This window comes from Diabrotica undecimpunctata, chromosome 8, assembly GCF_040954645.1.
Source record: "Diabrotica undecimpunctata isolate CICGRU chromosome 8, icDiaUnde3, whole genome shotgun sequence".
Classification (NCBI taxonomy): domain Eukaryota; kingdom Metazoa; phylum Arthropoda; class Insecta; order Coleoptera; family Chrysomelidae; genus Diabrotica; species Diabrotica undecimpunctata.
This window is the reverse complement of record NC_092810.1, coordinates 112,812,170-112,825,473: the sequence shown is the minus strand read 5'-3', so window position 1 is coordinate 112,825,473 and position 13,304 is coordinate 112,812,170. Positions and strand designations below refer to the sequence as shown.

General features: G+C 31.5%; 1 protein-coding gene across 1 annotated transcript in view; it reads left to right on the top strand.

The window, feature by feature from the left end:
• The window catches only part of sfl (N-deacetylase and N-sulfotransferase sfl), a 127,551-nt gene that overhangs the window by 92,432 nt on the left and 21,815 nt on the right, over positions 1 to 13,304 (top strand). Inside the window, exons 8-12 of the mRNA XM_072540766.1 lie at positions 2,953 to 3,260; positions 5,927 to 6,109; positions 7,256 to 7,476; positions 7,657 to 7,935; positions 12,047 to 12,223. Of these exons, the coding sequence (XP_072396867.1) occupies positions 2,953 to 3,260; positions 5,927 to 6,109; positions 7,256 to 7,476; positions 7,657 to 7,935; positions 12,047 to 12,223 (1,168 nt within the window). The remainder of the gene's footprint in view (positions 1 to 2,952; positions 3,261 to 5,926; positions 6,110 to 7,255; positions 7,477 to 7,656; positions 7,936 to 12,046; positions 12,224 to 13,304) is intronic.

The window sequence follows — 13,304 nt, the reverse complement described above, 5'->3', positions numbered from 1 at the left end:
TATATATATATATATATATATATACTAAGGTACACTCGAAGAGTGGTGGATTTTTCGGTCAAAGTGGAGAAATAAAAGACAAAGAAGGTGGCTACTTCATCTATTTATTGAAGACGTTTCGCTTTCTGCTCAGAAAGCATCATCAGTTCATCTAAAAAGAACAATATGAAACCAAACATCCATAGAGAAGTTAAAAAAAGTGTGTTACCTTACAAAGACATGTAGCAGTCAATGATGTTAAAAATATGAAAAAGCTTACGAAACTGGACATTTAGAGTTAAAGTTGTATAAAACAATTAATTGAAACTAGGTATAGTTTGCAATTTAACAAAATTAGCACAGCAAAAGAACATGTGTATAAAAAAGTTATTATAAAAACTTAAGTAAAAAACATTAAGGTTTATTTTATAGTGTAAAGAACTAGAAAGATCATGAGAATGCACTTCCAACAATTTATTTATAATCAAAAAATTTGATTATGAAAAGGATGTGTGACAATGATGAAAAATGATATGAAAGAACAAGAAATGAGAATTAAAGTTAATTTGGAGGAATTAGAAAGCAAATTTGAAAATGTAATGAAAGAAGACAAGAAAGAAATAGAAAAACAAATTGAGGATATCAGAAAACAACGAGGGATGGGAGACAGGAGAGAAGTACTCATCCAAAGTCCGGGTGACATAAAAATACAGTTTGGCGGGGACGTAAAAAAATTACACCCAGTAATTTTCATCAACAATTTAAAAAAGAAAGTGCCACATATCGGTAATTTCGAAACAGCAAAGGAAACGATAAGGAACCGTCTTAAAGATGAGGCAAGTTTATGGTTTGATAGCAAAGAAGAAGAATTGCAAAATTGGCAAACATTTGAACAAAAATTTCTAAATTATTTCTGGGGGAAAATACAACAGATAGAGATAAACAAGGAATTACAAAATGGGAGATACCAGGATAGTATAGGTATATCAGAAAAAACATATGCCCTACAACTATACAACAATGCAAGACACTTACATTACAACTATTCGTCCGAACAGCTAGTGGAACTAATAGCCAGACATTTTGAAGATACCTTAGAAGATCACATAACTCTACAAAACTACAAAGATATTGACAGTTTATGTCAATTCTTACAAATACGAGAAGCAAAATTAAGAGAAAGAAAAATGAGGAGAACGCAAGAAAATTATAGACAACGAGAAAATCAAGACTATAGAGATAGAGGACAAAACTTTAGGAGAGAGTACACAAGAAGAGAATTTGTCCCGAGGAGGGAAAACGAAAGTAGAGACAACGGAAGAGTAAACTATGAACAAAGAAATCGGCAATGGAACGAAAACAGATATCGAGAGAACCAGATCCAATTATTTAATTAATTAATTCACTAATTTATGCAGAGTCATACAAATCAATTACTATTAAAAATTCTCAGGGTGCCTTTTTAATTTTACTTTAATCAGTTTACTTTATATATCTCTTCTAGTGGGTTCAGTATCTCCTAGTTGCTCATAATCGGGATAGAACAGGAAACGGAACTAACATTAAAACAACATAAATATGCACACAAATTATTATTTATTTTCAATAAGCAATACGATGAATATTAATAAATAACTTTTGTGGGCAATTATCTTTCCCAACAAACTCCTATACTCTAAATTTAATTTTAATTACAAACTATCTATTGATCTGTTTTATAATAATATCTACTAAAAAAAATGACCATATAAAAATATAATTTATTCATAAAAAAAAATAACTCTTTGAAACTTGGAATCTTAGTCCGTATGCTTATATTTGATTTTATCTTTGGAATATCTTAAAATTTTCTTTTATTCAAATTATTTGACTGACCTTTATTTTTTTACACCAATGATGTCTCCTCTCGATCAAACCACAGTTCCTTCCTTGATTGATTATGTCCGGCTACCATCAAATCTTTCCCGTTCTCAGCATCGATCCAAACCGCATACCAGCAAACTACTCCTCCGAAAACACAAGCCCAAGCCTCTTTTGACCGGTACTCTTTATTCACAAATTCTCCTTTCTTTCTCAATTATATCTCGTGGACTATGCAGACTCAAAAGAGGTATTAATCTTCTCGATTTTGATCTGCTCTCAGCTTCCACCTTTTTCACTAACAAACGAAAACACTGGTACTCAGATTGACTACACGAAAACACGTCTTCTCTTCTGGTCTGCCGGTAACATAATAATTCTTTCAATCTCTCCCGGACAACCTTCTCAACTCTCTCATTCCCACCATTCCTTTTTAACCAATCATAAGCATTCATCTTTCCCACTTATTTTCGATTTAGAAAATTTCCAACATGATATTTAAAACAAATAAACTACTTTCACTCAAAATACTTTTCAGAAACCATTAACAATTTTGCCTTTTTCAACAGAAATAAGTTTCCAAATTCTTGTTATCTCATATCTAAATCTAATTCTTATTTACTTTCGAAAAATGCCCACCGCAAAATACAATTACAAGTTTATTCCTAAATCTATAATTATACGGGTTCCATTGTCCTTTCACTATTCACTCAGTCTTTCACGGAACAATGTTTTCTCTTATTCTAACTATTACAAATAAGTACAGGGTTGTATTTTAACTTATATGCCCGCGGTATATTAAAATAATAAAAAAACTCTTTATTCTATTTCTGATCGATAAACTGATCCATAACAATATATATATATATATATATATATATATATATATATATATATATATATATATATATATATATATATATATATATATATATATATGTCGCTGTATATATGTAACATATTGTACAAAACATGGAACCAGTAGATTGACTAGAAAAATTGAAAATAATATTGATCGATGAGCTTCCACTTTACTCCTGTATATTCATCATTATTTGAAATCAACAAACATGATTTTTCAATAACAAATTTATAAAATTCTCAATTTTTTAGGCATACCAGTTGATTCGGGTTACTCAGTTTCACCTCACCATTCTGGTGTATACCCAGTGCATGAAATTTTATACACGGCGTGGAAAAAAGTTTGGAACATTCGAGTAACGTCTACGGAAGAGTATCCCCATTTAAGACCGGCTAGATTAAGAAGAGGTTTCATTCATAGAAACATAATGGTGCTACCGAGACAAACGTGCGGATTGTTCACTCATACCATGTTCATAGATAGATATCCAGGAGGTAGAGAAAAATTAGATGAATCTATACAGGGTGGAGAATTGTTTCAGACTATTGTGTACAATCCGGTAAGTACAAAACTCTAGTACAATGATAAAAGAATATGAGTGTGCAAGTTGAATATCACGATATCTTAAAAACGATATCACGAATACAATTTTAGGATCAAAATAATTATTTTAAAACAGTGATGGATTGGACCGTTACTTGAGGAAAATTCATTTTATCTAACAATAAAACACTGAAAACTTTTGTTTTCAACACTTCCACAAAATTTATTTTAAATTATTATCACTACAGCTGTTTCGGCCACAGTGCCTATCTCAAGTGATCTATTTTTGGTATTTGGTACTTTATAGTATTTAACTTAATAAGTTGAGGAGGGGGGAACTGTTTATCTTAAGTTGGTCATTCAGAATTATGTCTGTGATAATAAATATTTCCGAAACTTTCGTTTTATGCTTGTCGTTCAGTGTGAGAGTTTAAAAAATTCGGTTCAGCATTAAAAGTTTGGACATTAGCTCTTCTTCGAACCTCGTCATTTGTTACATGGTGCACCCAAGGAATTCTAAGCAGCATTCTGAGACATCACATTCCGAAAGCATCCACAATATTTTGAGATCTCACTTTAAGTTACCAGGTCTCACTTCCGTACATCAAGATAGGCCATAATATGTAGCATTTCAATAACCGGGATTCTAAAGGAACTTTAAGGCGAAGGAGGTATTTATCAAATTCGCTAGTTATCAAATAGAAACGAAGGCGTTTCTAGTCATCCCTACTGTTATCTTCTCTTCCAAGTCACAGTCCTACGTGCTGTTTAATGTAGCTCCAAAGTATTTAAATTTTTCAACCCGTTCAATAGCTCTATTATTTATATCCAACTGAGCTTCCATATGGGGTTGTCTACTGATTATCATATATTTGGTTTTTGCTATGTTGATATTAAGCCCGTACTCCTATTGCATTCCATTTATGATATTCACTAAATCTTGCAACTCCTCTATATTGTTCGCTATTATGGCCGCATCGTCAGCATATCTTAGGTTATTAAGACCATTAATTTTGATGCGTTTTTGGTTGTGTTGTGCAAGCTGAAATATCTTTTCTACATAAATGTTGTACAGTAGTGGGGAGAGAATGCAACCCTGCCTTACGGCTTTCGTTATCTCTACTTCTTCTGTGTACAGGCCGTTGGAAATTTTGAGGTCAACGTAGCTGCTGAATCAATCTCATATCTTTGTCATCGAGTCAAATTTCGTTTAACGTCTGTATCAAAATTGTTCATGTCTGGCGTTGAAAGGCCTTTGGGTAATATGTGAAGCCAAAAAAAATATATCTTCTTTGGTCACAGCATTTATGCACCAACAACTTCATTTAAAAAAGTGCCTCCTTTGTTGCTAAGTTATTTTTGCAACCAAATTATGTGTCTCCTGTTCTTTCTTCACATTTGTTATAAATTCGTCTATAAGAAACTCATTAAGCTAATACAGTAAAACCTCGATATAACGGACTACTTGGGGGGAGGGGGTGTCCGTTAAAGCCGAAAGTCCGTTATATAAAAATATGCTTAAAATAAATTAAAATACTTTTTTTTAAATATATATTTACACTGTAATTAGATATATATAAAAAATACAAAATACAAACAAAATTCTATTTAAGTAATTGTCTTCGGACATTCGTCGTGAAGTGACGTTGCTGTGGATATCGACGCGCTTGCTGTCGGTAATCCCGTTTTGAACAAGTTTCGTTTGCTCTTTCCATGTTTGCTGTTTTTCTATGATCAACTCCCTAAATACAGTTTAATTTAATAATCAATAAATGTTGTTAGATCGTCGAGATGCGATCTTACCTCTGATAACTTCATTTTTAACAGTCTTGTTTTGTCGTCTTGTTTGCTATCTTTACTTCATTCTATTCTTTACTTCAAGGTTCATAACTTCATCTGCTATTTCACTTTCAGTCATGATGTTATACCCAGGGTCACCTTCATCTACTTCTAGATATTGTAAAACATCTTCCTCAGCTACATGTTCTCCGGCATTATTACGTATTGTCCTACAGAAATTAGTAACTTTCAACCCTTCTAAATCTATCTTGTCTAAAAGCAATAAACATTTCACCTCTTCTGATGGTATTCCCAATTTCTCCTCTTGAAATTTTCTCACTGAAGGTACAATTTCTTTGAAAAACCAATTTTTGAAAATATCTGAGGTGAACCATGCCTTCTTAGAGCTATAATATGAAAGGGGCATATGATGCATTATGTCTTTTAAAACCCTAGGTTTACGAGATTTGCCAACCACTAAAGGTATCAATCTATGCGATCCATCAGCGTTAGCACAAAGCAGTGCCAAGATCCTGTCCTTGCTGATTTTTCTTCCAGAATCCGATTTTTCATATTTGGAGGCTTGTGCGCTTTCAGGCAAAGTACGCCATAACAAACCAGTTTCGTCAAAATTGTAAATCTAAGATTCTAATAGCATTTCGTTACTGACTTGCTATATGTGCTACTAATTTTTTCCTAAAAGGTTCTGTTTGTTTTTAGTAACTATTAACAGTATGTTTTTATTTTTTTTACATTTGACCGGATTTTTTGTCCGTTATATCCGAAGTCCGTTAAATAGAGGTCCGTTATATCGAGGTTTTACTGTACTGTCAATCATTTATAAACATACAAATTACATTTTATGTATATAATTTTGTTTTTAACTTTTCTAACTGTTTCTAGATCAATATTTTTATGACTCATATGTCAAATTATGGAAATGACAGATTGGGATTGTATACTTTTGAGTCTGTCATCAAATTCATACAATGTTGGACCAATATTAAATTATCATCGGCGCCGCCTTTACAGCTGGCCGAGAGTTATTTTAAATTGTATCCTGGAGAAGCTGATCCTGTGTGGGGGGTAAGTAATAAACACTGTATTACTTTAAATACTATATAATTCAACATATTAGGTATTTTTGTTAAAGCAGTGAGTTTAAACATTATTTAAACGTATAAAATAAATATTGTTTTCAATTTTATTTATAAATCTATATACAAACCGTGTTTCTTTTGTCTGCGTTTGTCTTATGTAAGTTTTGGTTTTAAAAGCGCCAAAACTCGACCCATATACCATACATACAGGGTGATCCACTTTTGTGACAAAGTCCGATATATCTGTTATTGTAGGACATACCAAAAAAAGTTGGATGTAGCTATAAGCTTCACATTTTAAAATTAGTTAAAAATATACAGTTTTTTATTTATTGTCATTTTTCTATCAAAAGTTTTAATTAGGTAGATATTTAAAGGTTTACCAATAATAATTATTGTGAGTAGCCGTGATTGATTTGTTAAAAACTGACAGTTTACCATTATTGTATGTTAGTTTAGTAATCAAATAACGATACAGAAAACAAAACAAAAAAAGCTTCAAAGTTTACAAAAATTGTTATATATAAAAACTCACCATAAAACGTAAATTAAATCCATATATCACATTTAACACACATACACTCTTCACAGAAATAATTCGTCATTTTTAAAAATTGTAGTTCTTATTGACTGTCTATCTATTACTTGGTGAGGGCTGTCGTGTTCCGTTTATCATATTTATGTGAGTTTAATCTAGAACGTAGGTGCTGACTTGTTTGACCAATATACAGTCCTTGACAGTCTTTGCATGGAATTTCATATACTATGTGTGTTATTTTGTAAATACTTTAGCAAACTTAAAAATAAAACTCCCCTTTCAAAAATTGTATATAAATAGAATATGATACATAAATATTAATGTTATTAAATACATTTTATTAGATACCTTAACAAATACAAAACGATCATTAATCTATGATAATTTTGCTGCATGTCAATGATTAAATTATAAATTGCTATAGTATCTATCATCACAAACTGGAAATGATGTCATCGCTTTAATCGCATTCACATTTCTGAGAAGGTATTGCCTAGAATTCTGAAACTTTAGTATAATTGATTGTATAAAATATTATTATATGAATATATTTTAATTATTTTAACCTTGTCATATATAATAACTACATTTTAGAATCCTTGTGATGATCCAAGGCATCAGAAGATTTGGTCTCGAAACAAATCGTGTGACTCCCTTCCCAAATTCTTGGTAATCGGTCCTCAAAAGACTGGAACTACGGCGCTATACACGTTTTTGTCATTACATCCGGCCATAGCTAGTAATTTACCTAGTCCTACAACTTTTGAAGAGATACAATTTTTCAATGCTCATAATTACCTTAGGGGCTTGGATTGGTAAGTAGAGCTTGACAATCGTAGCAATCAAAATTAATTAAATAAAAAATGCTCAAAATAACAGTTTTTCTAGGTTGAAAACCGTATATTTTTTTCGCTCTAATATCGCTCGTAACTTCAAATAATTTTCTTTATTTACTCGTTGTGTATATTAATCGTTTAAATTGGACTTTTTTTCAGGTACATGGATTTCTTTCCTACTGACGCCAATTCATCGGCAAGGTACTACTTCGAAAAGAGTGCTACTTACTTTGACGGCGAATTGGTACCAAGAAGGGTGCACGCTTTACTACCACATGCTAAACTAATAACCATATTGATTTCTCCTGCCAAACGGGCATACTCTTGGTATCAACATACCAAAGCCCACGGTGATATTATAGCGAATAATTACAGCTTTCATCAAGTGATAACAGCCAGTGATACAGCTCCGAAACCGCTGAGAGATCTAAGAAATAGGTATGTTGGAAGATATATATGTATAAATCTCTCTCTATCTATCTACATATACATGGTGTAACATGAAGGTAGGTCATAAATTGAATAACGTATTCCGGGACCAAAAATAGTTCGATTGAACCTAACTTACCTTAGTAGAAATGTGCACATAATAAAAGTTACAGCCCTTTGAAGTTACAAAATAAAAATCGATTTTTTCCAATATATTGGAAACTGTTAGAACCAGAACGGGTAAAATACTAGAAAATGGCAACAATGTCAGAGTGGTCACTACTTTATTGAACAGTAGCGTAGATATCTAATTTTTAATTAAATAAAAGTTTTTATTTTTATTTAATTTTATTTAAGAAAAAGTTTCATTTTCTATAAAGTTTAAATAAAAAATATTGGTGTTGTTAACTTCTGTGATATATCTAGGAAGAGATAACACTAATCGACTCGGCTAAATAGAACTTATTGTAAAATAACAATACCTATAAAAAATTGTTAATAAAAGTAATTATCACATACAATTAAACAAATGTTTTATGTACAAGTATTTAAGTATACAAACGTTTTAATAACACAACTGCTCATAAGTTTTAAAACTTATGATCACATTTTATCCCTGATAACTTAGTTATTGTAATAAAAAAAGTAGAGAATTCATTTTTTAAATTATATACAGGGTATTCTATTAACAACTTTGGTTTGACACCGTGTGAGAGAAGACTTAGTACCTCAATAATTTAAAAATGGGTAAGAAGTCTAAAACTTGTATGAACATCTTTTTTTATATATCTAGCAGGTATTTTCTAATAACCTAACCTGTACTTTGATTTAGAAGAAGAACTTACTAATCTACTCAGAATCACTGTTATCACTAGTATCAGTTGTATCTTCTATATTTATAGTTAATTTGGTTAATGCTAGTAAATATTTAACATAGTCATTTTCCACTGCGATTACATGTTTGATTACACTTGTCCAGTTGGTTGCTGTGATTTTTGTGACTTCTCTTCTAATTAACTGGAGAGCAGTAGACAAACATTTAGGAGCCACGTTTCTTCTTCTTCTATTTCCTTTAAGTTGTGTCCATATTAACTCTATTGGGTTCAATTTACAATAGTAAGGAGGAAGTACGATTGTAAATTGTAATACTGGGCATACCAAGCACGGTATGCCCATTACTGCAAGTACAGTTATCAACAACATATTCCTTCTGGTACTGTCTACTGTAAACAACCTCCAACAATTGCTTTTTACTATATGATGCCTCAAAGTACAAATCTTTCTCAAATAAAAATTCTTGAATTTGTAATTTGTTTCAGGTAATATTTGAAATTTTCATTAATCTTGAATATGATACATTGTCCATGATAATCACACTATATTTAGGTAATCTCGGAAGAAGAGGTTCTTCAAACCATGATTCAAAAATTAAACTTTCCATATCCTCATGATAACCTAGAGACGCGTTGTAATATTTTTTTGCAGATATTAATAATACATCATCGATCCATATATTTTCTCAACCGCAGTGTAAAATTATAATTCTCTGTCCTGTCATGAGTATCACACTAGGTCTCATCTAAATAAAGTTATCTATCTGATAGAAATGTTTCTTAAAGAAATAATTATTCTAGTACTTTCCATTATGGCGCTTGTCTAAAGTTTTGTACTTAAAATTATTGGCTTTATGAAATAATCGAAGTGTTGTTGCTGAAGATAAGAGAATATCCTTTCGAACCAGTTCACTTCGAAGGCTTTCAATAGTTGAAAAAATATTAGCCGCATCCATTTTGTATATTGTTCTGATTATAGGTTCCTTTAGGTGCGGTTTTATTTGTGTGAATTTGCACAATCCTTTCTCCTCTGTCTAGAAGATGTTTCTCCTATAGTCTTGTAGCAGATTGCTTTGGACACTCTGATAAATACGTTTCTACAATTGCTTCTGATTTAGACAATTTAGAACACAATCCTTCATAAACATGTTTCAGCATATGTTTGGATGGTATCATCAGAGAGGTATTGAAAATGTCGCTTACATTTTACTACACGGCTTTGTAAAAATATTCCAATTGATTACAGGGTTCCACTGGCTCTTCAGCTGCAGAATTATTATCACACCACGGGTGCCACATTTCAAAAGTATTTTAGTAAAATTATAAAGTTTACTGTTCTTTTACATATTTTTATGTACTTCCGTTCTTTGTGAGTTTTATAAAAACTAACTTCTGTTTTTTTTTCAAAAAAACATTAAACGTTTACATCTATGGTTCCTGAGTTGAACTTTTTTTATACTTCATTTCCATCATATTGATAACTGAAAGCATTAAAATTGACGCTCGACTATTTTATAAATAATCTCAACGACTAGTAAGTTGCATTGAAGAATTGTAATATTTTATAAATATTTACATTTTTTTCTTATTACAGTGTCTTGAAAAAGGAACAAAACCATTCCGAAAGCTAGACAAAAAGTCATAAGAGTGTTTCATTAACATCCCGGCCAATTTTCTGACTGCAACCCTAATAAATTGTGTTGTTTATATATATATATATATATATATATATATATATATATATATATATATATATATATATATATAATTCTGGAAGAAGAGATTTTTCAATCCATGATTCACAAAAAATCCCTCCACCCTCCATATCCTCATGATAATCTAGATTCACGTCATTTTTTTTGCAGATATTAATAATAAATCGTCGATGCATCCATTTTCTACACCGCAGTATAAAATTATAATTCTGTCCTTTATTGGGCGGTACTGAATTAGAACACTTTTTGTTATTATTCGTCCAACTTTTTTTCACGGTATCATGAGTACCATACCAGGTTTCATCCAAATAAACAATATTTCGTTTAAAAATAAAGTTTAAAATAATATAAAATATTATACTACCTACCCAAGTGTAAACCACTGGACGGTCGAAACAAAATTTATTGGGGTAACTTACTTTATGGTTTCGGTCGCTCATGCAAATATTGTTATCTTACGCAAAGAATGCATCGATGATAACTTTATCTGAGCGACTGTACATATTTTACCAGGCTCATCTAAATGTAAATATCGAAGAGAATATTAAAACTTTGTATTATTATACATCTCAGTCATTGATAATTTCGCAGTTAATAACTACTCCTGGTAAAGTACTTTTATTTTAATTTGTATTGCCTGCTTTTATTACAGATAAATATATTTTTACACAGTCTCACCGAAATACGAGGCGACTATACAATTGGATTCATTTGTCTTCGCTTTTTTGCTTTAAATTCACCACTACGCTTCTAGCCACTTTTTTATACAGGTCTATTGGATTGGTACCGTATGTTTTTGTATTGAGTTATTTTTTAGGCCTTTGGGCCTTGCAAACATTATTTGCAAGATTATCTGTTTTAATGACAGTGTCATTTGCAAATTGCACGATCTTTAAAATTGATTGAATTATTTTTTTCGATTATTTAGCGCCTATTGGAAATTTGTTTCGCTATAAATTAAATAAAAGTGGAGACAGTATACAACCCTGACAGACGACTCTTTAGATATGTACGTATTCTGAAAATCGTTCCTCAATTCTAACCGTCAATATTTGTTTCCAAAAAAAGATTTGTTATACTTCTAATATCCCGACTGTCGAAATTCTTAATGCGTGCCTAAAAATGTCTGATGTTAAACCTTGTCACATGCTTTCTCAAAGCCTATAAAACACACACCTAGATTTTGATTCCTCTCTACCATCTCTGTGCTAGTACATTTACACTAATCGCAGCCTCTCAGGAAACCATACTTTTTTTACTCTACCTGATTGCCACTTATTTCGAAGCCAATTTTCGCAAATATCCTATTTTAATTAACTCTAAGAAAAACCGTGATAGTACTAGTTTAATGATCGGAACATTCTTTGGTCTTTGAGATTTTGGTTAATGTTTCGAATGTATATAGCAGCCAATATTTTGGAATTGTTTCTGTTTAATAAATGGCATTAAAAAAAATCAGTAAAATTTTGATACCGCTCATAAAATTATTTTGATAATCAAATATATAAATAAACAAATAAATACGTTGTTTTTCTATTTTATATTTAATCCCAATATGTCAATTTGTTTTAGGTGCTTAAACCCAGGAAAATACTCCCAGCATTTGGAAAGATGGTTAACTTATTTCCCTTCTCAGTCTCTACATATTATTGATGGAGAAGAACTGAAAAACAGCCCAGTCGAAGTGATGAATGAACTGCAGAAATTCTTAAAAATAATGCCCTTTTTTAATTACACAGAGCATTTACGGTAAGTGAACATAAATTTTATAAATTCATAATTCTGCGCTGAAATAACTTTAACATTAGTAAGATTCATCTTCAATTGAATCTTTGTCTAGTTTCTTAGAGTATAACATTTCTCTTTTAGGCAGTAACATTGTTTCAAGTTCAGTGTAGTTTTTGGTATTTTATTGCATCACCGTCATCATTATACAGCATTTAGTACTCATTGTTGAACATGTTCACTCTTTAATGACTCTTGACTGTGTATGTGTTATGTTATGTATCTCTTGGTAATAATCACCCATAATATACAGATCTAATAATCACTCATAATCTGGAGAGTTTATCACCAGAGATAACGAACAAGAAATGCAAGTACGAGGAGCTGTGTGAAAGTGTTAACCTTACAAGCATAAGGACTGTTAGATTCTAGTTAATTTTTTAAAGTATTTGGTTTCCTAATTTGTTTCGTTATATATACAATTCTTTTGTGAGTTGCTTACCTTTAATGTCGCCGTGCATTTAAAAAAGGCCTAGTAGTAGCCGAATCTCTAGGCGCTCATTTTATTGAACGCTAGAAAGTAGGAAGCTAAATAATTATTATAATCATCTTTAATAGGACATAGGTCTTCCTCAATTGTTTCCAGTGGTCCTGATCTTTTGCCTTGTAAATTCAGTTTGTTATCATTATCCAGCTTATAAATTTGTCCACTACTGGATGTATGCTCCGGTAAAGGATTTCACATCTCTCTATCTTGTGCACTTTGTACTTAGTTTAGGCTTCGCAAATCGTCAGTCCATATTGTTGAAGGACTCCGTCCATTGCTAAAGGCAGTTTTTCTGTTTCTCCACTCAATAATGCTCTTCTTCATTTTCTTAATTCAGGCGGGACACGTTGATCTCTGGCACTTGGTCATAAGACCTTTATATTATACCCTGTTTTTTTTAGGTTCTCCTCTGGTTCAATCCTCAGTTGACCAGTGAATTCCTGCCTCATATCACTTAGCACATTACAATGACATACTATGTGTATGGTCTCTTATTTCATTTCGCATTTTCAGCACCATGGTTCATTTACCTTGTCTATTTTGTAATTATCTTTCCCT